Source organism: Zalophus californianus, chromosome 11, assembly GCF_009762305.2.
Source record: "Zalophus californianus isolate mZalCal1 chromosome 11, mZalCal1.pri.v2, whole genome shotgun sequence".
Classification (NCBI taxonomy): domain Eukaryota; kingdom Metazoa; phylum Chordata; class Mammalia; order Carnivora; family Otariidae; genus Zalophus; species Zalophus californianus.
The window spans coordinates 9,108,375-9,133,674 of NC_045605.1; the positions used below are offsets into that span (position 1 = coordinate 9,108,375).

The 25,300-nt window shown below is 41.9% G+C and overlaps 2 protein-coding genes across 3 annotated transcripts; one reads left to right on the forward strand and one right to left on the reverse strand.

Annotated features, from left to right (window-relative positions):
- Window positions 1-43: 43 nt before the first annotated feature.
- TIMM8B (translocase of inner mitochondrial membrane 8 homolog B) lies at window positions 44-2,081 on the reverse strand. Its single transcript, XM_027578144.2, has 2 exons — window positions 1,934-2,081; window positions 44-439 (listed from the first exon to the last, which is right to left on the reverse strand). The coding sequence occupies exons 1-2, from the start codon at window positions 2,015-2,017 to the stop codon at window positions 272-274; spliced, it is 252 nt and encodes an 83-aa protein (XP_027433945.2). The 5' UTR covers window positions 2,018-2,081; the 3' UTR covers window positions 44-271.
- Window positions 2,082-2,101: 20 nt separating this feature from the next.
- On the forward strand, window positions 2,102-13,304 carry SDHD (succinate dehydrogenase complex subunit D). Of its 2 annotated transcripts, XM_027578139.2 has the most exons (4): window positions 2,102-2,254; window positions 5,566-5,682; window positions 7,079-7,223; window positions 12,325-13,304. In XM_027578139.2, the coding sequence occupies exons 1-4, from the start codon at window positions 2,203-2,205 to the stop codon at window positions 12,488-12,490; spliced, it is 480 nt and encodes a 159-aa protein (XP_027433940.1). In that variant the 5' UTR covers window positions 2,102-2,202; the 3' UTR covers window positions 12,491-13,304. The 2 variants fall into 2 exon arrangements, with proteins under 2 accessions (XP_027433940.1, XP_027433941.1); XM_027578140.2 differs by lacking the exon at window positions 7,079-7,223.
- The last annotated feature ends 11,996 nt before the right edge of the window (window positions 13,305-25,300 follow it).

The following is a 25,300-nucleotide window of genomic DNA, read 5'->3' on the forward strand; positions in this document are numbered from 1 at the left end:
TATTAAATCCCAAAATGGGATTAGGGAAAAAAAAGAAAAAGAGTTGGAGAATTCAGATTTATTGAATAACTGTTGTGATAAAACATGGAATTTCTGAATTCCAAATAAATAAATTTCACTTTTTGAACATTTGATCTGTTACTTCTTAGCACCAATAGGCTTGGTAACAGCCTCAAGTTCACCTGACAACAGGCTGACAACTTTCCCCCACTGGCCCTTCCATCTGCTTCACAACAAGTCCTTTGCTTCTGTCATTCTCCCAGGGGATGGCCTACTGCCCTCCTTTCTGTACAATCTGGGCAAACCGACTGGTGATGGCAAGAGTAGTGTCAATGAAGCGGTCCACGCAGCTAGAGAGACAATTTTCAGTGCGAGAGTCTAGGCGATTCCCTGGCTTCTCCACACATTTATCCCAGCACAGCTCCATGAAGTGATGCACCTAAGAGGAAAGAAAATTAGTAACCATTGCTGTCTGCATATAGGTCTAACTGCCAACTTTATTTCCTTCCGGTTTTTCTCCTTTTCTGTCACTTGACTAAACCATTCTTTCAGTCAACAGACCATGGGCTCTCCTCTTTCCTCACTTCCTAATTTGTCGTTAGTATGGCCCAGATCCTTGTTCCTACATTGCAATAATCCTTTATCCTTTCTGTTTCTGTTTTTCTCCTCTTTAGTAATTGAAGATAACTTTCCATCAAGTCACCCCTGTGCTTAATGCACAATTCCTCTCTTAGCCACTCAGGGCAGCCCATTATTTAACCACCAACTTGTTAAGCTTCAATGAAGTACACACACAGCATACTCAATGTGACTTAATATTCCCGGAATGCCCTACCTAAAGATTTGTCCCATTCTTCAAAACAGTTCAAATTTTTACCTCCTTGAAGGCCGCTATTTTTTCCGATTGTGTTAAGTCCTTAATCAAACTGTAAATTTTCAGGCAGGGTTAGACGTATTCCCAAGTTGCACCAGTGTAAGCTGGGAAGGTATGGTACCAATTAATTTCCCCCAAAACCACTGCTCTCCTGTCATTCCAAACCTATCCCTTACAGACTAGTTCCTAAGTTCCAAACCTTTTTGGGGTCATGGACACATTTGTGAATCCAATGAAGGTTATGGATCCACTCTCCATAAAAATGCACATCAGGTACAGAAAATGTGTTTTTGCTATTTAATCGGTCGCGAACACCGCCCCCCCCCAAGGGGGGGTAACCATTTACTGAGGGCTTCCTAGACTGGGTACCAAGCCGTCAGTCAGTACTCTCTGCGGTCCTAAAATATGACTGTCATCTCCGTTTGGTTAAGCAATTAGCCACGCTGCTGGTGGTGCCTCCAGTAAGGGTCCACGCCGGGTTTCGAACCATGCCGAAGAGGCTCCAAAACACTTGTTCTAACCTACAGTCCAAACTGACTACTTCAGAGCCCCCCTTTCTCCATTAATGTTCCACTGCTTTGTCGTTTTCAAACACATGATCGCATATGATCTCTACAGTCCAGTGAGGCAGCAGGAGACTGCAGAACCGAGGCCCCCCGTGGCTGGGTGTCTTGCGTAGGGGCACGCGGCCCGTGAGGGGCAGAGGCAGGATCAGAACCAGAGCTTCCGAAGGCCAAGCCCAGAGAGCTCGCCGCCAAACCAGGTTCCGTTGCCCTTGCGTCGCCCGAACCTTTCTTCTCGGCTTTACACTTTCTCTTTCCCGCACGCTGGGTGTGCCTAGCGGGCGCCTGAGCACTACTGGTCACCAGAGGCTGGAGTCTTTTCTGGGAAGGACCCGGCGCGGCAGGAGCGAGCACGGGGCAGTCCCCCCGTGGTGATGTCGCAGGGCTCTGCTCGTGTTTTCCTAGCGGCTGTCACCTCACGGGCTGAGTAAAAAGTCTGAAAGCTCAACCCGTGCCTCACCCTCCTGTCTCTTCCCCTTGGTGCCTGGCCCCGCACCTGTGCAGTGAACTGCGCCTTCTGTTGTTCGGCCGCCACCAGGCGCTGCAACTCCGCTTCGTCCGCCTCACCCAGCTCCGCCATCGTCCGCCTACAGCTCCGGCCTTCCGACGAGCGTGTGCGCGCATGTGCGGCGGGCGCGCGCCAGCTTCCGACTTCCGGTTCACCCGGCATTTTCCCTCGCCCTGTTTTCTCGAGTGCTCGCGGGGTGGGAGTTGTCGAGTGACTGCTTCCGGGTTGCCGGGTGACCTTGAGTCTTCGGAAGCGAGATGGCGAGTCTCTGGAGGTTGAGTGTCCTGTGCGGTGCGCAAGGAGGCCGAGGTGAGGGGTCCTGGGAGCGGGAGGTTCTTAGCGCAGCCTCCAGCCGGGGAAGGGAGGGCAGCGAGGATTTGTCCGCGGGGTGGTGAGGCCTCTTAAGCAGGGAATCCTTCCTCCGTCCCGTTGGCCGATCTGGCTCCGGTCAGCACCACAGCTGTAACCTCCGTTGTCTACGCGCCCAGATGTCCTCCGAGCGGTTATCTCCCCTGTTTCGGGCTGACACGGGGAATGGGGTAATCCGAAAGAGAGCTCCTCCTGGAAGTTAAGTTCTGACGCTGTTCCTAAAAGTTTTTTCCTTTCTTTTTTTTTTTTTCCCCTCCGCATTCGCGGTCCTTAGAATGCGCCCATCCCGCTTCGGAAAAGTGTGGGGTTAGGCTCCAAACCCCAGTGCCTGGCCTTTCCCATTTACCCTGGAGTTGGTGGAGAGGGGCTTCTGGAAATCAATTCGATAATCACGGCATTGGACATTTGTGTTATACCAGGCACCGTAGTAGGAACGGGATACAAATGTGTATAAAAGATAGTTCTTGCCCTGGAAGAGTTTTCATTTTTATAGGGAAAACACATGTAAACATAATTTAACATAAAGCAGAAACTCTTGTGCTGCACATAAATTGTTATGCCAGTCCAGAGGAAGAACATATTTAGCTGTGTGTTTTGGAAGAATTACCCTGTCTTGGTGTCTGAAGGAGGTGTGTGTGTCTTGAGGATGAGGAAGGCCACAGGGGGAAGGGCATTACAGGTGGAGCTACTGGGATGAGCAGAAGTGATGATGAAGGTGTAGGAACAGCGAGGTAGGAGAGAAGATAAACCAGATATGATTAGAGTGTGAAGCTCAAGGTGAGGAATGAGAGCTGAATCTGGAAAGGTGAACCGGAATCAAATCATGGAAGAACTTGCCTTGATGTGGAGTATGCATTTACCTGATGTGAACAGGACCACTGAAAGATTGGACATAGAGTTGAAGTTTAGATTGGCTTCTTGGATAACACTGTGGTAGATGGCCGTCATGGGAGATGGGACGGGCTAAGACGCAAGTCAGGGAGATGAGACAGGACACTATCATAGTGCAGGCAAGGATTGTGAGGTCCTGAACTTGGAAAGTGGCACAGAAAAGAGCAGATTGTCTCAAGAAATGTTAAGGAGATACATCAGTATGATTTGGTGATTGACAATTTCACAGTGTTGGGGGGAGTTTTATATGACTTAGAGATTTTTGGGTTAAAGAGTGGGGTGTTATTAAATAAAGTGGGGAACATGCAAATGAGTGACGAGTTTGGTTGAGAAAGTGAGTTGAAGGGTGATTTTAGTTTTTGGCATAGTGAGTTTGAGGATCATGTAGGATATCTTAAGGGAGAGGCCCAGCAAGCAGTTAAACTTCTGAAACACTGGAGAGATGACAGGGCTGCAGATGCAGAATTGGGTCTCATCCGCTTACAGGTAGTATAAGCTGAGTGGACAAAATGGCCAAGGGAGGGCTTAGGACATGAGAGCAGTGGGCAGATGATAGAATGCTAGGAAGACATATAAAAGCGTGTGCAGCAGTGAAGGCAGAAGTACCTGTGTGGGCAAAGACTCCGTGCAGAAATAATTACAGTGTTAAGAATGTTAAGAAAAGCTATCTCGGACTGAACACTTTAAGCACTAGATTCATTATACACGTTATCTCATTTAAGCCCCCAGACAGGTAGATACTGCTATCCCCATTATTTTATTTTATTTAAAAAAAAAGAAAAGGTGTAGGAAGGTGTAGGAACAGCGAGGTAGGCTGATACAGGATGTCAGAGGATCAAAGGGGGGACTAGAAGAGAGTTCATCGGAAAAGAAGAGAGGAAAGGCCCGATAAGATGAAGACTGAACAGTATTTGTTGGATGTGTCCACATGGAGACCATTGGCGACTTTAATAAAGCAGTTGTAGTCAGGATGAAATAAGTTTCAGAGTTCAAGAATGATAGGGAAGTGAGGAAGGGGAGGTGATTGAGACAATATTTTAAAGAAGCATAGTTGGAAAGACAAGAAAGGGAGCAGGGGAAGAGTGCATGACATTAGAGGACACAGGGTCAAGGGAAGGGTCACATATATTACATCAGTCAGGGGGAAATGGCCAACAGGAAGGAAGGAGAGGTGAAAGACACAGGAGAGAAATTACCTTTTAATTGAGTACTTATGACATAATGGGAATTACGCTCAGCACCTTGAGTATTTTAATTTTCAGTGTAGTATTATGAAGTAAGTGCTACTATTTTCATTTTACAGATGAGGACATTGAGGCTTAGAGAATTTATTTAACTTAATTGCCCATCACCACATAGCTAGTAAGTGGTAGAGTTGTGTGAACTTAGGTCTGTTTTTTAACCAAGAGACAGGATCCAAAAGGGGACAGAAAAGGATAGGTTCAAAAGTACAAGTGGAGGGGCGCCTGGTTGCTCAGTCGTTTAAGTGTCTGACTCTTGATTTCGGCTTGGGTCATGATCTCAGGGTTATGAGATCGAACCCCATGTCAGGTTCGTGCTTGGTGTGGAGCCTGCTTAAGATTCTTTCTCTCCTCATCCCTCTGCCCCCCAACACGCCCGAAAGAGTACAAGTGGAGAGGGGCACCTGGATGGCTCAGTCAGTAGAGCATGCGACTCTCGATTCGGGGTTGTGAGTTCAAGTCCCACATTCGGTGTAGAGATTACTTAAAAATAAAATCTTAAAAAAAAAAAAAGAACATGGTAGTAGATGTGCTTCCCAAACTAGACTGAACTCTTTGAGGACAAAGGCTGTCTTTTGTCTCTTGCTCCAGTCTAGAGCCTACTCTTACCTGTAGTAAATGTTTGTTGGATGAATAGATGAATATATGGAAAGAGAAAGGAGCTATAATTTACTTCTTAAAATTAGTAAGAGTGCAGGGGCGCCTGGGTGGCTCAGTCGTTAAGCGTCTGCCTTCGGCTCAGGTCATGATCCCACGGTCCTGGGATCGAGCCCCACATCGGGCTCCCTGCTTAGCGGGAAGCCTACTTCTCCTTCCCCCGCTCCCCCTGCTTGTGTTCCCTTTCTCTCTGTGTCTCTCTCTGTCAAATAAATAAAATCTTTAAAAAAATTAGTAAGAGTGCAGCCCTTTTACATAGGTGGTTCATTGATTTTTCGGTCTTTGAGGGGCTACTTTAGTGTGAGCTTATAACAACCCAGGGAAATAGATACTCCCCTCATTTTGCAGATGAGATGTTATTCCCTATTGGGGCTTAAGTAGCTTGCTTATGGTTATTTAGAAAGTCTGTCAGTCCTGTTAAAGGAGAAGTGTTTATGACCCCCCTAATGTCTCTTTCCTCAGCTCTGTTTCTCCGAATCCCGGTGGTCAGACCTGCTCAGGTCTCAGCATTTCTCCAGGACCAGCCTACCCCAGGATGGTGTAGAACACAGCACATTCACCTGTCACCCAACCACTATTGTATGTTTTTTTTTTTTTTTTTTTTTCATTGCTGCTGCTTTTTGGGCTCTGGCCCTCTTCATCTGGGCAAATTTTCATGCCTTTGACAGGACTTGCTAGCTGTGGAACAGAACTCTTATGTCCGACTCTGTCAAATGAGGACCTACTTAGCCTGCACCTTTGGGCAGACAATGCCAGCATGGTTGAATGATGCCATTTATACTCCTAGAGAACCTTCTGATCTAAGTTTATTTCAAACTTCAGTTTTTTTCTAAAAGAAAATAGCTCTTAGGAAGAGTCTGTACAGTCTTATTTATTTAGCTGATGGAGAGGAGCCAGATACAAATATTTTAGAGTAGTAGACAGTTTAAAAAGTCATACATATTTATAGCTGTAATTGACTTGCTTATTTTTATTTAGGTCAATATTAAAATCAAGTGGCATTTTTTAGGGTGAATATTATAGAAAATCTGTAGGTGAATAATGAGTGAACTGTTTCCAGTTTTAAAGTCTGGAAAGATCTGTATTTTGCAGGGATAAAGACTTATCTTGACGCTTAAGTCAACAACTTACATATGGTTGCATCTGAGTTATGAGAAATTAGGCAAGTATAGTTTTTCTGCTTTTTAGAATTATTTTATCTTTGAAAAGGTTTTGTTTCTCCATTCCTAAATTTTAAATTTAGCAGAGTGATTTTAATTTGGGGTATGTGGGCTGAAGAAAAGCCCCTGAAGTTGTAAACATAGTTTTTACTGTGTGTGTCCATGTGCATTTTTCTGGAGAGTATTCCCAAAAGGGTCTGTAACCAAAAAATGATAGAAGGTCCTGAAGAAATGTTTAAAGCGCATTTTGTTTTTCATTTATTTAAAAGAAGTTCTCATGTTCCGTATTTGTTTTGGGCTATTTATAAGTAATGGGACAGAAGAAGGACCATAATCCTACAAGTTTGTATCAGAACTTTTTGAGTTGGCTGGTTTAATTTTGTTTTGGGAGTGTTTTTATTATTACCTTACTTCTAATTCTAAAGATTAGAAGGTGTAAATAAAAGAGTAATGTTGTAAAGGAATTCCTCAGTTGGTATTAACTTGTATTTATAAGGTATCTGTCTGTTACACTAAAGTTGAAGATTGTTAATTCTGCAAAGGTACTTCGTTCATCTTCTTGCCTGTCAGCAAAGTGGGTCAGTCTTCTAATCTTTGTAAGCACCAAGATACATTTTGCTAAAGAACTTCAAAGAAGGGAGGTAGCATCTTTCTCAAGTACCTTGTTTATCTTAACTCTTTATGCTCAGAGCTAAGTCTTATATGCATGCTGTTTGCCATTCTGTCAGCTGGGTTATTTTGTGGCAAATATTGAACATGAGCAATGTGTGTTACCCCCTTTCACCTCTTATGAATCTGGTTCTTCCTTTCTGTAGCTAGTTCTAAGGCTGCATCTCTCCACTGGACTGGTGAGAGGGTTGTCAGTGTTTTGCTCCTGGGCCTAATTCCAGCTGCTTATTTGAATCCTGGCTCTGCGATGGACTACTCCCTGGCGGCAGCCCTCACTCTCCACAGTCACTGGCAAGTACAGCAGTCCCTTCAGTGTTAACATTGCTCAGTTTATTAGTTGTGAGCTTGTCTTATTAGAAGTTGATTGAGATACTCAGACCTGTAGATTACTTTAAACATATATAAAATATTTATATGCCCAGATTTATGTGTCCACCTGCCTATTCGATGTCTTCACTTCCATAGCTAATAGGCATTTTGAATATAACGTGTTATAAAACTGAGTTCTTGATCTCCCCACATCTCTTCCTCTGGCACTCTTGCTCATCTGAATTAATGGCATTTCCATTCTTCTAACTACTCATGCCCCAAACCTGGCCATCATCTTTGATTCCAGGAGTAGTGTCCTAATTGGTCCTCCTTCTGTCCCCAACACAGCAGCCCCAGTGATCCTGTTAAAATATTAAGTCACGTCAAACATTCTCCTTCTCAAAATATTTTGCAGTCTTTTAACCTCCCTTAAATTAAAAGTCAGAATTCTTATGGTGGTCTACAGACCCGACGTAATTTGGCCCTGTTTCTTCCCTCATCTCCAACTACTCTCTTCCTCATTCTCACTGGCTTTGATAATTCTTAGACACGCCAGGGACACTCCAGGCCGCAGGACTTTACTTTTACTCTTGCTTCTGCCCAGCACTCTCTTTTTCTAGTTACACACTTAGCTTGTTCCTCATTTCCTTCACATCTGAAATGGCACCTTCTCAGTAAAGCCTTCTGTAACCACTGCAGTGTCCTTCCCAGCATTACTTATCTCTCTCCCCTATTTTATTTTTCTCAGTAGTGCTTATTACCTTCTAATATACTGTATTATCTATGTATTATTTTCTATACTCCTTGTCTCTCCCCTCATTAGAATGAAAGCACAGATACAGAGAATCACGAGAATCATCCATGGCTCAATTAATTATTACAGGGGTAACACTGCCCAGGTCAAGAAATAGAACTGCAGAAGCTTCTTCTTGTGTTCTACCTCAGTTATAACTACTCAACATCCTCCAACCAGGAACCATTATCCTGATTTTCATAGTAATCACTTCTTTACATTTCATCATAGTTTTATCACCTGGTTGTCCTTAGACACTATAGTTCAGTCTTGCCCTTTTTTAAAAAAGAGATTTTTTACTTTTCGTTTGCTCTTGTAGCTTTGGTGCCTAGAGCAGTACCTGACACATAGCACTAAGTAAATATTTGTTGAATGAATGAATTTCCAGTTTCTATTTATTTTACCCAGTGTAGGTTGTTAGATTTTCTAAGTTAATGAACCTTCTGAAAAGTTGGTAAGTAACAGTTGGGTTCTTTGAGTTCATTTTCTGTTGTTTTACAAGGACATTATGACATTATGGGCAAGGGAAGCATTTTTGTATTGCTAGAGCTGAAAGGACATGGGACTATCTTAACCAACCCTGTTACTTTATAGATGTGGAAACTAAATCCCAGGGTGGTTAAGTGACTTGTCAGAATGATTTTGTACCTAGTGTTAAAAGGGGATTTTGCCTACCTACTTTTCCAGGGTTGGTTGGGGAATTAGCCTTTAACCAGATAAACCTTTCAAAGTAAAGGATTCTAGTTGCATATGAAATATTAGATCACAAGTAACAGTGAGATTTCTCTAATAAGTAGTTCTTGGCAGGAGATCCATCTAAATCGCAAAAAGTCAGAATAAGAGAGAAATCTGAAGTAATATTTTTTTTATTATTTTTCATTTATTTCATACTCCTCCAGTTTCCTTACTGATTCTCCCTTCTCTCTCTCTGTCTCTCTCACACACACACACACACACAAACACACAGGGTGACTTGAAAGAGTTGTCTATAATTGTGCACTAATTCCTCAGCATCCAATCTCTCTTAACCCACATTAATTGGGCTTTCATCCCAATTACATAACTGAAGTCATTCTTACCAAAGTCCCCACCAAACCTTCATTTTTCCAAATCCAGCTGTCTGTTTTCAGTCCTCCTGTTGCTTGAACTCTCAGCAGCATTCAACTTAATTGACCATTCCCTCCTTAAATAATTTTCCTTTGACTTCTAGATGCTATACCCACCATGTTTTCCTCCACCTCGCCAGCTGTACCTTCTACCTTCTCAGTCTCTGATGCCTGCTCCTCTCCTTTTCTGACCTCTGAATAATAAAGCTCTGAATCCTGGGCTCAGTCTTGCTTTCTTAATTTCTCTTAATTTCCTGAGTTGAGCTCAGATCTGACCTCTTTTCCTGATCTACAGACCTGTATTTCCAGTTGTCTAACTAACATAATCCACTTGGATGTCTAATAGTGATCCCAAATTTAACATTGCCTGAAATCACTCTTTTCCCCCATATCTCTCTTGATTTTTCCTCAAAGCCGCCTCCTTTCCTGTTCTTCCCTAACTCCATTAAATCGAGTTTCTCAAGCCAAAAATCTTAGGAGTTATTCTAGATATTTCTTTTTGTCTTACCTCACATCTAGTCCATCACCTCTTTTTGTTAGTTCTCTCCTCAAAACATAGCCTGCCTCAGTTGTCACTTCACACCATCTCTCCTGTCACCAGCCTAATTTAAGCCAGTAGTCTTGCTAAGGCACTTTGTTTGCCTCCTCTAAGTGGTTTTCTGTTTCTGTTTTTGCCCCTGCCCCTTTCTCCTGCCTGCACTGTCCATTTGCCATACTATAGCCAGAGTGGCCTTTTTTAAAAGTAAAATTACATTTATCTGAAGAGGACATACAAATGGCTCATAAGCACAGGAAAAAATGCTCAACATCATTTGTTATTATAGAAATGCAAATCAATGGACGCCTGGATGGCTCATCGGTTAAGCACCTGACTCTTGATTTCGGCTTAGGTCATGATCTTGGGGTTGTGGGGTTGAGCCCTGAGTCGGGCTCTGCGTTGGTCATGGAGCCTGCTTTAAGAGTCTCTCCCTCCCTCCCTCCCTCCCTCCCTCAAAAAAAAAGAGGCAAATTAAAACCACAATGAGATACTGCTTCGCACTCACTAGGAAGGCTGTTATCAAAAAGATGGACAATAACACGTGTTTCAAGGATGTCGAGAAGTTGGAGTCCTCATATGTCTCTTCCAGGAATGTAAGACATTACAACCACTTTGGAAAAAGTTAGAGTTACCATATGACTCAGTGATTCCACTTTTAGGTGTATACCCCTCAAAATTGAACACATACGTCCTCACATGAGAACTTGTATAGTAATATTCATAGTGTTATTTATAATAGCCAAAAAGTGAAAACAATCCAGATGCCTATCTACTGATGAAGAGTTATAATAACCAAAAAGTAGAAACAATCCAAATGTCGATCAGCTGATGATTAGCTAAAGAAAATACAATATATTCTTACAAAGGAATATAATTTGGCCACACAAAAGGTTGAAGTACTGATACGTGCCACAACATGGGTGAACCTTGAAGATGTGAAATGAAAGAAACTTGACACAAAAGGCCACATATTGTATGATTTCTATAAAACATACAGAGTAGGCAAGTCCATAGAGACAGAAAACTAGTTGAGTAATGGGGTTTCTTTTTGGAGTGAAGAAATGTTCTGGAATTTTAAATAGTGATGATGTTGCACAACTTATGACTTTTAACACTTTAGTATACACTTTGAAAGGCTTAATTTGGGGGTAGCTAGCTGGCTCAGTCGGAGGAGCATGTGACTCTTGATCGCAGGGTTGTGAATTTGAGCCCCATGTTGGATGTAGAGATTTCTTTAAAAAAAAAAAGGTGTTAATTCTATGGCATGTGAATTATATCTCAATAAAGCTGTTATTAAAAATAAAATCAGGTCGGGGCACCTGAGTGGCTCAGTTGTTAAGCATCTGCCTTTGGCTCAGATCATTATCCCAGGGTCCTGGGATCGAGCCCCGCATCGGGCTCCCAGCTCGGCAGGAAGCCTGCTTCTCCCTCTCCCACTCCCCCTGCTTGTGTTCCCTCTCTCGCTGTATCTCACTGTCAAATAAATAAATAAAAAATCTTAAAATAAAATTAGGTCACTACTTAGATTACTCCCTACTTAAAACATATCTGTGGTTTCCCATTACATTTCAAATGAAATTAAAAAAAATTTTTAAGATTTTTATTACTATTTTTAAAGATTTTACTTACCTATTTGAGAGAGAGAGAGACAGTGACAGAGAGAGCACAAGCCGGGAGGAGAGGGAGAAGCAGGCTTCCATTGAGTAGGGAGCCGGACATGGGGCTCGATCCCAGGACTCTGGAATCATGACCTGAGCCAAAGGCAGACGTTTAACAGACTGAGCCACCACCCAGGCGCCCCAAAGATTTTTATTTTTAAGTAATATCTACACCCAACTGGGGCTCAAACTCAAACTCCCGAGATCAAGAGTCGTGCACTTTATTGACAAAACCAGCCAGGTGCACCTGAAATTCAAGCTTAGGACCATCAAGGCCCTGTGTGATCTGCCCTTCCCTTATGATGCCCACGTTCTGCAGCCACACTGATCTTTTTGCTATTCCTCAAAGATGCCAAGGTCATTGTCACTTTTGTTTGGAATGTTCTTCTCATTCAGGTCATCCTTTCTAAAATATTTCCTCATAGCACATATGTACTTTTTTCCTTCTTCACTAGAATCTGTTCTATAAGGGCATGGATGCTGTCTTACTTGCTGTTCTTTCAACCTCTATACCAGGTTCTGGTATACAATATCTGCTTCATTTTTTTTTTTTTTTAATTAATGAAAAACTCTGTAGAGCATTTGTTTTAAAGTTTATTTATTTTTTTAGTAATCTCTACATCCAGTCTGGGGCTCAGACTCATGACCCTGAACTCAAGAGTCACATGCTTTACCAACTAAGCCAGCCAGCTGCCCCTTGAGCATTTTTTAGTTAAAGAAAAAAAACTCCAAACCCCAAGATTTTGTAAATGGAGTGGTAATTAACTACTGTCTTTGATATAAATAACTGTGGAAAATTTAATCTAAAGAATAGAGATGTCTTTATTATATTAATTGGAAATTCTTGGTTCCTTCATTTTTGTTTGTGATTCCTGTTACCATGAGTTGTATTTTGAACCTGGTGATTATTTTTTGGCATTCAAGTTAGCCATATAGCCTTCTGAATTGTGATTTTTCATTTGTACTTTTTTTTTTTTTTTCCTTTTAGGGGCCTTGGACAAGTGGTTACTGACTATGTTCGAGGGGATGCTTTGCAGAAAGCTGCCAAGACAGGCATTTTGGCACTGTCGGCTTTAACCTTTGCTGGGCTTTGTTATTTCAACTATCATGATGTGGGCATCTGCAAAGCTGTTGCCATGCTGTGGAAGCTCTGACCTTTTTGACTTAATACCTTGAGAATTGATTGTACACCTCTTTGCCTCTGCTCTGTCATGCCATTCAACTCACAATAAGGAGGAAATAACAGATAAGTCCATTGGTGAGACAAACCTCTTCTCATCACCTGGTTATTTTTAGAATTTAGTCTTCGAGGAAAAGGTTCGAGAGGAATTGTATTCAAGAAATTTGGAGACTGGGTTCCTTGGTCTGGTGAGTTTATGGGGTTGTGTCCCAGCTTCTCACAAGACTCATAGCATAACTAACCATTATGTATGAGCTTTTGCCTGTTAGCTAATCAAATTCTTAAAGGGAATTCAGCTTTATTACTATCAATACCTGATCAAACTTCTGTATTTGTCCTGGGAATAATGGAGAAAGGGAAAGCCTGTTAATTCATAAGTAAAGATTTTGCAGAAAATTAGTGTTTAATTTTTGAAAATTTCCCTCTCTGTTCAGTCAGTACCAGTTACTGATGGTTACATGTCCTAGGGAAACTTTAAAATTAGGAAATACTGATATTTCACATTATTAATTTCTAAATCCTGGGAAGAAGAGCCTGGAGAGCTTCTGAGTATAGAGAAGTTCCATGTAGGAAAGAGGTCCCCTCATAGATGTATCAAAGTATTGTAGATTGTAAACCAAGACTTAATCCTCAAATGTGTTTATTTTACTTGTCCTAAAATAATCTGTCTACAAATATAAAACTGTAAGTAATAAATTGTTATTTTCCCACTGTAGGAATCTCTAATGTGAAAATGTATTCTATGAAAATAAAGTTTTTTAAAAAAATAAAATTCTATCTAATAAAAATGTATTCTACTCTTTTATGTTTAACTGTCCCTAGTTTTATTCAGTAGAACTTGGTGTCTGTTGCATATACACCACTAAAACCGGACTGTTTAAATTTCTTTCTAGGGCTTAGCAGTTAGGTAAATTACAAAGTAGTGTAATACAAAAAAGACTTAAATGTAATAGGCAAAAATATACTGAGTATGAGTAGTTTGGTATGAGGGAAGTATAAAGATTAAATACATTTGACCCTTGAATAACACAGTTGCTCTGGTCCACTTATATGTGTATTTTTTTTTTATAAATACAGTACTACAAATGTATTTTTTCTTTGCGATTTTCTTACTATTTTTTCTCTAGCTTTATTGTAAGTAGTATATAAATCATATAACATAAAAATGTATGTTAATTACTGTTTATGTTATCAGTAAGGCTTTTGGTCGCTAGTAGGCTATTCAGTTTTTGGGGAGTCACATAGATTTTTGACTGAGGTGTCGGTGCCCCTAACCCCCACATTCTTTAAGGGTCAACTGTAGTAGGAATTAGATGAGGTTCAGATTATGATGTTCTGTAAATGCCGCCTTTGGAATTTAAATTACATTCTGTAGGCAGTTAGTTTGATCTGAGGGGTGAGTGTAAGGCATGATGGTTTGTTTCTCCTAGCACCATAGAGGAACTGGGACTTGGCGTATTTCCCTCACTGAAGACCTTACTGGGCAGCTGAGGCAAACTATTGAAGGGGAGCTGGCTAGGAGGGTAAGTGTGTTCATGAATGTCTGTATTAGGGGCTAAAGATAAGCTCCCCTTCATGTGCTTATGGCCATGTAGGAGATTCAGATGTATATTAGGTGTTCAGAAAGAGGTGATTAATTTTGTTTTGGGGTGGTTAACGGTTTCAAAAGGGAGTGATGCCTGAATAGCTGTGGTTCCCCAAGGAGTGTTGGTCGTGGGTGAGTCTGCTTTGCCAGGGAGAAATATAACAACATATAAATAATAAAATTACTAATGAAATATTAATAAAACTGACATTGTTTAGAATTGCTGGCTCATGACGAAGATAAAAAGCAGACTGACCTTTAGTCGATTTTATTATTGGCTTAAAATTCTATGTAGACAACGATCCCCCCTTGTGTCATTTCTCTCTTCCCCCCCTCCCCAGCCCCTAGGACACCACTGCTGTAAAGTGGAGTTTTCCATATCGTTGAAATGGGGAGGACAGGAACTGGGTAATATGGGGTTCCTGTAGCTATCGCCAGCGCCATCGGACCACTGTTGGATCTGGAGAGGTGTCTAATGCTAGTAAGCTTCATTAGATGGTGACTGAGAAGTTAGAGTGGAGGCTGGTTGGGTACTGCCTGCTCCAGTCCCAGTTGGTTTTGTCATTAGGATGATGCTGAGCCTTCACTGTGGGAGATCACTGGATTGCTGTGAGCTGCTGAGGCAGCAGGGAAAATGAGGCAGGGGCTAAGAGCAATAGGTTTCTGAAGCTAAGCAGGACATGGTCAGAACTGTGCTTTAGAGAGAATTTAGGGGACATGAGGAAGGTTGATAAACTAGAGGCAGAAGGCCATGGAGGAGGATAGAGGAAGAAAGGGCCTACCTGAACTCTCAGTGGCAGCAGAAAGTAGGACTCAATTCTAAAGGTATTGTAGAAATGAAACAATACTCCTTCATCTGACAGGTACTAAGTACCTCATGTAATTGGCACTGTGAGAGGTACTGTGGGTAGAGATAAGTCCTCTGCCCTTAAAAGGAATACATAGTCCCATAGGGACAACAGCTAAGTTATATACGGTATATTGCAGTACACTGGTAAGTGCAGTAATAGTTCAGCACATCAGGCAGTGATCTAACGAAAGGCGCAGTTAGAATTTGCAAGTTTCCTAGAGGAGTCATGACCTGGTATCTGAAAGATAAAGGAGCTGACAGGTAGCCAAGGAAGCAGAAGATGGCTCATCATTTGGTATGACTGGGTTGACTGTAGAGGACCTTCTATGCCATGGTAAGTAACTAAAACTGTCTTGATGGCAATGGGGAGTCACTGAAGATGGTTAATTATGCAAGTGATACGGTCATGTTTATTTTAAATAGGTTATGCTGGCAGCTGTGTGAACTATGCATTTGAGGGAGTTAAGCATGGAAATGTTAGATTATTTCAGTGATGCAGAAAAGATGATGAAAGGCAGTAATAGAATGAAGAAGACAAATTTAAGAGAGGTTTAGAACTTAGAATCCATAAGAGCTATACTGGGGTGTGAGAGATCAAGAGAGGAGGGAGTGTATGTTCAATTTCTTTGTTGAAAATAGTTGGATGGGAAGTGGTGATTAATTTTTGGAGGAAAATTAGATATGACAGTGGAGGGATGGGTCACTACCAAAGCTTTGAATTTATGAGATATCCAGGAAGAGACAGAATTTATAGAATTTCTATTTTTGGCAATATGACAGACTAAATTTTAGAAATTATTTTGCTATGATGCATCTAAGAATGTTAAACCAAAAGCACCTCTTAAAACATGAGTCATCTTGCTCCAAGAAAGGCTCTTTTTTTTTTAAATTTTTTTATTATGTTAATCACCATACATTACATCATTAGTTCTTGATGTAGTGTTCCATGATTCATTGTTTGTGCATAACACCCAGTGCCCCACGCAGAACGTGCCCTCCTTAATACCCATCACCAGGCCAACCCACCCCCCCACCCCCCTCCCCTCTAGAACCCTCAGAGTCCATCGTCTCTCATGGTTCGTCTCCCCCTCCGATTTCCCCCCCTTCACTATACATTTTTATGATGTTTGTTCTTTGGCAATGAACATCTATTCCAATCAGAAAAATAGATTTAAAAAAATAAAACAACACTGCACAGGTAGTGTGTGTTTAATCATTCTGTGGGGTTTGGCCCCTTCCTGCTCTGCATTCTTTGGTGAAATTAGCTGGGTAGGCTTCAGTAATGAGTAGACATAGTCTGGGGATCTCAAATTTTGTTTTCAGACTGAAGAGTGTTGTAATTCGGAGACTTCATCCTCATTCTCCGGAACATTTGAGCCCTGGGGATGGACATGGAGACAAGTATGTTGACACTCTCTGAAATTTTAAATGATGATGAAATGGAGGGAAAAAAATGTGTTGTATAACCACAACTGAGAGAATGAGGTCAACACACAAAGAAGTCTTCTGAAAACATTAGTTACACGAAAATTTTGTTTTGTTCTGAGCATGCAGTGGATTGATCAGGGCAGATGTAAGCCCGAGTTTGGGGGCAGAGATAGAGGGGAGATAAATTATTCTGCAAAATAGAATAAGAATTTGAGGTTCCAAGAACTAATCCAGGAGGGGACTTGGGAAAGAAGAGAGATCAGAGGGATAGATGAGGAAAGAGGTGGCAAGATGGAGCGAGGCAGGCATCGGGGGGCCATGGGAGTATAGCTGCCAGTGGAAAAAATTCCTGATTATGGACTGACCCAAAAATGGACGAGGGTGTCCACGTATAATTTGGAGATTCTTTTTTTGCATTTTCATAATGTAACTCATTCTTTTGCCCATCCCAGATTTTCAGTAATACCTACTATGTCTTGCAAGAGTGTTGAGTGTTTTATTTTAGAAATTGCATCAGGAGTAAATTTCTATCAGGATCGAAGCAATACCCTTATTGCAGAGCACATGTTAGCTGCCTAGATGATCCACAAATTGTACCATGTACCAGTTCACTGCAGGAAGTGACCATGAGAATGTATGCCTCCTAGGAATTGGCAGAAACCTTTGGGGTAAGGGGTGAGGACTTAGTTTCCACATTGCTTGTAATATCACTCAAGAAAATCTGGGCTACACTATGCAAGCCCCCTGTCCATTCAGGCTTAGCCTTGTGCGGTGAGTTTTTCCGTCACTTACAAAGTGTGATCTGAATTAGCTCCTAGACCTAACCTACTTGGGCTTTGTCTTCTCTCCTGTCTGACCTAAAAACCTTACCTGCAACTTGATTTACTCTTCCAGTGTAGAGAGAATACATGAGGCATTATTTCAGCAAAGTCCTACGTACTTTACAGGATTGTTACAAAGATTAGAAAAGATGTTAAAATACTTGGAACATTTAAAAATGCTGTACTCATACAATCTTTCATTACTATGTTACTGTTTTTATTTTTTTTTTAAGATTTATTTATTTATTTTGATGTGGGGGCAGAGGGAAAGGGAGAGAGAGAATCTTAAGCAGACTCCCCACTGAGCGCAGAGCCCGAGGCGGGACTGGATCCCAGGACTCTGAGACCATGACCTGAGTCAAAACCAATAGTTGGCTGCTTAACTGAGTAAGGCACCCAGGTGCCCCGTTACTGTTTTTATTTCTAATAATGATGATAGTAAACATTAAATGTTACCTATAATTATATACCAGGTACACTGCTACTTTCTCACTTGATACTCATGGCATCTCTGTGTGTATCTGTATGAGCGAGGAGGTACTTTCATCCCTATTTTAGAGATGATGACCAATACCCAGAGCCAGGAATTAAACACAGATCCACCTGACTGCAAAACTATCCTTTTAATGGGTTAAACATAATTTTAATGGGTGGACTTACAGATTAACTAAGCATTGTCTTAGAAAATGAATCAGTAAGGGGCGCCTGGGTGGCTCAGTCGGTTAGGCGACTGCCTTCGGCTCAGGTCATGATCCTGGAGTCCCGGGATCGCGTCCCACATCGGGCTCCCTGCTCGGCAGGGAGTCGGCTTCTCCCTCTGACCCTCTTCCCTCTCGTGCTCTCTATCTCTCATTCTCTCTCTCTCAAATAAATAAATAAAATCTTTAAAAAAAAAAAAAAAAAAAAAAGAAAATGAATCAGTAAGAAATCCAAAGAATGAACAAGAGTAATAGCCATACCTGTGGCTTTTAAGTCTATGCAAATAGCAACATCTTTACTTATAATAATTAAAACCTCCTTTAGATACCATAGTACTTATGCGATTAGCAAAGATGAGAAACCTTAATGACATGATGGATGAAGTGTCAGTGAAGCAGGCAGAAAGCAGGCAGCCTGATAACATGAGTTTGTTGAGGACCCCATGAGAAATCGGAGTTGGAGTCCTTCACATCCTGTCTGGTTCTGCTCAACACACATGTAAATATTCACAGGAAGAGGAACGTTCCTGCACCGCAGGAGCTCACAGTCTGGTGAGAGAGACTGACAGGTAAGGGAAAATTTGTGATACAAACTGTTGTAGTATGAATCAGTTCACAAGTAAATCCAAGGAGAAAGAACAGAGACGGGGATTCACCCAGCGTTTCATTTTCCCACAAGCTTTAGTGTAACAGAGGACTGACTAAAAGCAAAGCTCCCAGGCCAGCCCGTTGAAAGATGCCCTATTAACTGTAGTGAAAGTGAAGAGAAGCTTCTGGTGAGAGGTGTATGGTCGCAAGGTGGGTGCGTGATCAGAGGCTAAAGTAAAAACGTTACCGTGTTTTGGCCTGGTCTCTTCCGGCTGCCCCGACCCGCCTTCCCCAGCCTCTCTGTCGGCTCTCCCTCACCCGCTTGTCTTGTCTGCCGGCCTCCAGAACCGTGTGCGCACAGAGCTGCCACAGTGTCTTCCTCTCATCTTTTTCTTTTTGCCTTTTCCTAACTTATTTAATCAACTAGAGAGTTTTATAGTCCCATTTTGATTGCATTCGGTTATACAGTTTTCTTTTATTCATTCTCAGAAAACACCAGCTTCTCATTTAAATAGCTCTTTTTCCTTCTTGTGGAAAAAGAAGTAGGCACTTTTACAGATTGGACTTCAGTAACAGCATTATGGCTGTGGAACCGCTCTCTTGGAGACCCCTCAGAAGGATGCGAAAGCAAAAGAACTGACCCCATAAGTTAAATTCACACTTACTACAATTTAGAAATGCTTTACTCACCCAGCTGCATTGGGATACTTTCAAGGGCTGGGATCAGGTCTCAGGTGCCTTTGTATCCTCACCCCCAAACTGCCTCGCACACGCTGTGTGGTCAGGAAAACATTGTTGAATGAACGAGGGACTTGTGGCTTCCTAGCCTCTGTCTTTTGCATCAGCAAGTGAGCAAGCGCACCTCTGTAGAAGGTGTTAGACGCGGTGTGCGGCCAGTGCAGGATCCGCAGATGCTCCACAAAACTGTGACATTGGAAATAAATAATTTGGGCAGTACCAGCTGCTTCTGACAAAAAACTAGACATTAAAAGAAAACAAAGCAGATAAACATCATGGCCAAAGAATGCAGAAAAGTGAGATGCTGTGTGCCCAGCTCTTAATTTATAAACATGACTAAGTGAAAATACAGAGAGGTCAATGCCCTTGAACGAAGAGTTGCGTTAGAAGTGACAGGCCTGCCATGCCATGCAGGGCCACAGGGGGAGGCCCCAGTGTTAGGAGACAGAAAAGAGCAAGGGAACAAAAAGGGCACGGCCTTTATTCTGCTTTCTAAGGAAAGGCAAGGCCCAGAAAAGCTAGGAAGGGCACACAGATGAGGATTGGATAGTTTGAGGAAATCCAGCAGGCTTTGGGGTATAGGGCCTTCCCTGCTTCTCTGGTATCTGGCCCTCGGTTGATTTAGGGCAGGGGAAATCCTGGCTTTGTGTGTGAGAGCTAGACAAGGACGTGGTTGGGGGCATGGGCTTGGGATTGGTTGGTTTCTGTAGGAAAGGGGGGCCCATCAGAAAGTTGTTCACTGTCTTAGGAATTAGCTAGTGCTGAAGGGCCGACTCTCCCCAGCCAGCAAGGTCCCCCAAAGATGCCAAAACATCATAAAACAGAAAATTTAAAAAGAGTTATAAGGCTCAAGAGCTTGAAAGAAATGTTATGGCAAAGAAGTATATGAATGAGAAATTTTAACCTATACCCATTCACCTGGTACCACTTCAGGTGTTGGATAAAATCCGTACATGAACTTGGAAAGCATTGTCTCTTCACTACATTTTAGTCTTGTTCATGGGTATGTCTCCATGTGTTTAGGGTTCCTTTATTTCTCTTAATAAGTTTTACCATTTTTGTCTGAGTAGCTTTTATTACATAAATTAGATTAGTCACACTATACTCCTTACTGTTATAAATGGGATTTTTCAAAATCATGTTTTCTTACTCATATAACTCATTTATTGAAGTGAAATTAGTATTTTTGCAGACGTATGTAATGTTTTGCGGTTTTGCAGAATTCGTGATCCCTAATAAATCTTTAGTTTTAAAAACTGCTGCTATAAAAATTTAAAACAAAAGAAAACAAAGTAGGGATGCCTGGGTGGCTCAGTCGGTTAAGCGACTACCTTTGGCTCAGGTCATGATCCTGGAGTCCTGGGATGGAGTCCTGCCTCAGGCTTCCTGCTCAGTGGGGAGTCTGCTTCTCCCCCAGACCCTCCCCCCCGCCCCCGCTCATGTGCTCTCTCTCTCTCTCAAATAAATAAATAAAATCTTTAAAAATAAATATATAAAACATATGCAAGTACCTGTCAACCATCTTCCACAATTATCAAAATTTTGCTCTTTTTTCTTCTGTTTTTCTACTTCTATACATTCACATCTTCTTCAATTCCACTTAAAATGCCCATCTATTTCCTATAATTTTTTTTCTAGCTCCAGCAAAAAATTATTCAGATGTGTCTGAAGCTTCTGAGTCTCTGGAATACTTTTTCCTTTCTCTTATTTTATTGTTTCCTTTGTTTTTGGTGTGTTTTTTTGTTGTTGTTGCTGTTGTGTTTTTTTTTTTCAGTAGTCTCCATGCTGACTTTTTTCCCTCTGTTCTCAACTTTGAACAGAGTGGTATCTGTTTAGATTTAGATTTTTTTTCAGTGCTTGTTACCAGGCAGAGTGAGTGAGGATTTCCTGTGGTTCTGATTTCTGTCCAATGGCATGGTGGTTGAACCCTCCCTTAAAATGTGTTATCTGGAGGGCAGACTGGTATGCCCGGGCCTCATTCCCAGTTCCTCGCACTTGTGCCTCTGTTACTTCATTCCCCTCTTACTGCTGTGGCCTGGTTGTCTGTGAGTCTCAGCTAATCAAAGACATGAGGACTTGTGATTTTTAAAAATATGCTGTCCTAGTAAGATTTTCCCTGCTTCCTCCCCTAACTTTAAATCACACCAGGGCTGGGGCGCCTGGGTGGCTCAGATGGTTAAGCGTCTGCCTTCAGCTCAGGTCATGATCCCAGGGTCCTGGGATTGAGCCTGCATCGGGCTCCCTGCTCAGCGGGGGGCCTGCTTCTCCCCTTCCCTCTGCTTCTCCCCCTGCTCATATTCCCTCTCTCTCTATCTCTGTGTCTCGAATGAATAAATTAAAAAAACTTAAAAAAAATAAATCACACCAGGGCTATACTCAAGGACTAGTTTCCCCAAACTTTCTGCCCAGTTGGTTTTTGTTTGTTTGTTTGTTTTTTGAGATTCATGTGATTTAAAGGCAAACAAAACAAAACAAAAAACAAAAATAGTTACAGGTATGATTTTTTGGGGGTTGGGGGAGGAGCGACTTTTAGGGGAGGGAGACTGGACCAGAAGCAAGAACTTCCTTCTAGTGGGAAGAAAGGGATTTTGTTGCTAAAGGATGTCAGGATTAGTTTATCTAAATCTTTCCTGGCCTATCTCAGTATTTTACCAATACCAAGTTGTTTTTTTTAAATACCATATAATATATATATATATATATATATTTTTTTTTTTTTTAAGAGAGGGAGCATGAATGCGGGGGGGGAGGGAGAGAGACAGAGAGAGAGAGGGAGACAGAATCAAGCAGGCTCCACGCCCAGCTCAGAGCCTGACGGGGCTCGATCTCACAACCCTAAGATCATGCCCGAGCTGAAATCAAGAGTTGGATGCTTGTCTGAGCCTCTCAGGTGGCCCTAATACCATATACTTAAAAGAAAATCAGGATGCTGTGAATAAAGAAGTGACACTTTCTATTACCCATCAGTTGTCCGGCTTCAGGTCTGAATATTCTTCCCCTAAAGCAGATGGATGTGACTAATGGCTGACAGCGAATTAATGGTGCCTCCTGAACCATAACTCAACTCTGTGTTGGTGGCCAGGACGCCTTCTCCCCATTCCCAAACTATGACTATCACTGGCTCCTCTCCCTCAAAGCTGTGATAACAGAATTAGGGACTTATTTTTCATGGTATGTTTCTTCCTGTGACTTAGCTGCCTGGGGAATTCGATAACTTTTTTTTTTTTAGCGTCTTTAAGTAATAGGTTAAGAAAATCAAAATATTCTTCTGGCCAGATCAGGGTCTAACCACTACACATTATCTTCCCCTCAGTGTCCATTTTAACCCAAATATACTCAACATCTTACCTAAACACAATCAATATGATCTCTGTTTTTTTCTAAGCTAAGATGATCCTGACAATATTCTCTGGAAAATTTTTCATTGACTGACCCACGTTTTTGTTTTTCCTTATCCGTACCCCCAAGGTAAAAGAAATGCAAACAAAAATTTTCAATCTCCTATGGAGACATTGCCCAATTTTTTATTAGGTACAGAACCTGAGTTTCTAAGTTGGTGAACACATGGTACAGAGATATTAAGCTTTAGTTTTGGGGTTCCCCTTCTCTCTTTTCACATCAGTTCATTTTTATATTTTGGTCACCTAAAGTGCTCTAGAACCTCATTTTCTGTACTTTATATCTCTTAAAATGTTATCTAAAACATTAATTGACATGACATTAACCTAGCTTTTTTTTTTAAGGTTTATTTATTTTTATTTGAGAGAGAAAGAGTGAGGGAGGGGCAGAGGGAGAGGGAAGGAAGAGAATCCCAAGATTCGATCCCACCACCCCAAGATCAACTCTGAAACCAAGAGTTGGACACTCAAACCAATGAGCCACCCAAGCGCCCCAGCATTAATCTTGCTTTTATACATGTGCCTCTTCACTTGCTTCCCAGGGCCTGCTCTCATGCTTCCGTTGCTCCTGTGTGAAGGTGGGCACGTTTGTCTGTTGTAGCTTAATGACACCAATCCTTATTCATAATTGTAATTCTTTGTTCATGTAGTACCTTACACTTTGCAAAGGGATTTCACATACATCAATATTATTCATTTACTCATACACTAAAAAATATTTAAGTGTCTGTTATGTACCAGGCACTGTGCTGGGCCCTGGGAATATAAAGATGAGAAAGACACGGTTCCTGATCTCCAGGAACTTATAAGCTCAGTGAGGAGGCACATAAGACAATAGACAGCATACGATACTCAAAGTAAACTTCTTAGAATGGTTTGGTTTTTATTTTTTATTATTTTTTTTACGCTTTTATTTATTTATTTGATAGAGACTGCACGCACGCACGAGAGAGAGCGTGAACAGGGGTGGCAGCGGAGGGAGAGGGAGAAGCAGACCTCCCTCTGAGCGGGGAGCCTGACACAGGACTCGGTCCCAGGACCCGGGATCATGACCTGAGCTGAAGGCAGACCCTTAACCGACTGAGCCACCCAGGTGCCCCTGGTTTGGTTTTTAAATAGATTTTTTTTTTTTAACTCGGAAGTGAATATATTGCCCAGCGGACCCCAGAATTTTGCCAGTTTTATTGTGTCTGTGTGTGCACATGTATGTGAATATATACAAACTGAATAAATTGACATTTTGGTTTATAAATTAGTGTCTGAAGAGCACAGCCAGAACTTAATCTCTACTGGGTAACTGGACAAATGGAAAGATCTGATCCTTGAACTTGAAGCCCATTTCCACAACCCCTGATAATCCCACCACAGCTCAAACAGGAGCCCAGTCGGCTCAGTCAGCTGTCCACTCTTCACTTCTGAACTGTGGTCAATAATGCCAGAGAAGGAAGGGATTCCTGTAAAAGGTGAAACTTGTTTCTGCTTTGCTGGCATGCATGTTGTAACTCACACATAAGGAATTAAGCTTTCCTGCTGTTGCTTTGTAACTTTGGCATCATTCAAAGTGGAAATGGATTCTGATGGCGTAAGTTGTTTCCTGGGTGAGAAACATCTTAAATAGAGAAGTGAGTCAGCAGGGCCCATGAAACTTGTGAACCAAGATGGGTCACAGGGGTAGTGGAGCGGCTTAATCCGAATAAAACTTTCTCTTCAGGTCATTTCCTGTGAAACTGAGTGGAAATCCCCACACCCCTTGCTCAATTTAGCACCTGCAAGTGAAGGCAATAGTCTTCTGCATTCACATGGCTGCAGCTAGTTGAAGAATCACAGTACTTATCCGTTTTAGTTTGAACTTTTCCTTTATATACTTTTTTTTTTTAAGATTTTATTTATTTATTTGACAGAGAGAGACACAGCGAGAGAGGGAACACAAGCCGGGGGGCGGGAGAGGGAAAAGCAGGCTTCCCGAGGATCGGGGAACCCGATGTGCGGCTCGATCCCAGGACCCTGGGATCATGACCTGAGCCAAAGGCAGACGCTTAACGACTGAGCCACCCAGGCGCCCCTATATACTTTAAGAAAGTAGAAATTGTTAGGAATATTGCAACATCCAATAACAAGGGAAGATGATTAAGAAAAGGACTCAGACCCTTACAACAACTAAATGCTGTTTTAATTCTAATTTGGGGTATTTTGGAATGAAGCAGCCTTGTCCTCTCAAGAAAGCAAGGGTGAGGGGTAGACAGTGTGTCAGTAGGACTAGTTACTCATATGATTACCCATCTCAGGCTTTCAAGGTCTTTTTCTAGAAGTTACCCCATTTCTTTTCCTCCTTGCAGAGGAAAAGTAAACTTTAATTTCAAACCTGAATTTTTGTACTGAGAACACTGAAAAGTTATTTCTCCGGTCCCAAGCCAGGTAATTCTGAGTGTAGCTGCATGCCTGGTAAGGCAACACTTTAAGATCATGCTACTTCTCGACTTGTAAGTGGAGGCTGCAAATCACTTACAGCAAGAACCCGAAGAAACCACTGGATTGGGCTTTCATGACTACACAATTGTGACTTTTTTTCTCCGTTGTCCAAGGAAAAGAGAGTAACTGTATTCCCCGCCTCCCACCCCGCTTTCCAGTTTCATACTGTGCATGGTTCTGTAGAAAATCTATCCGAGGAACTCAGGAAC

Bases quoted from the DNA above. Each gene is read 5' to 3' on its own strand.
- TIMM8B (XM_027578144.2), bottom strand. From the start codon at position 2,017: ATGGCGGAGCTGGGTGAGGCGGACGAAGCGGAGTTGCAGCGCCTGGTG. The intron at 440-1,933 runs GTGCGGGGCCAG...CTTTCCTCTTAG, and splicing joins AGGCGCAGTTCACTGCACAG to GTGCATCACTTCATGGAGCT.
- SDHD (XM_027578139.2), top strand. From the start codon at position 2,203: ATGGCGAGTCTCTGGAGGTTGAGTGTCCTGTGCGGTGCGCAAGGAGGC. The intron at 2,255-5,565 runs GTGAGGGGTCCT...CTCTTTCCTCAG, and splicing joins CGGTGCGCAAGGAGGCCGAG to CTCTGTTTCTCCGAATCCCG. The intron at 5,683-7,078 runs GTATGTTTTTTT...TCCTTTCTGTAG, and splicing joins CCTGTCACCCAACCACTATT to CTAGTTCTAAGGCTGCATCT.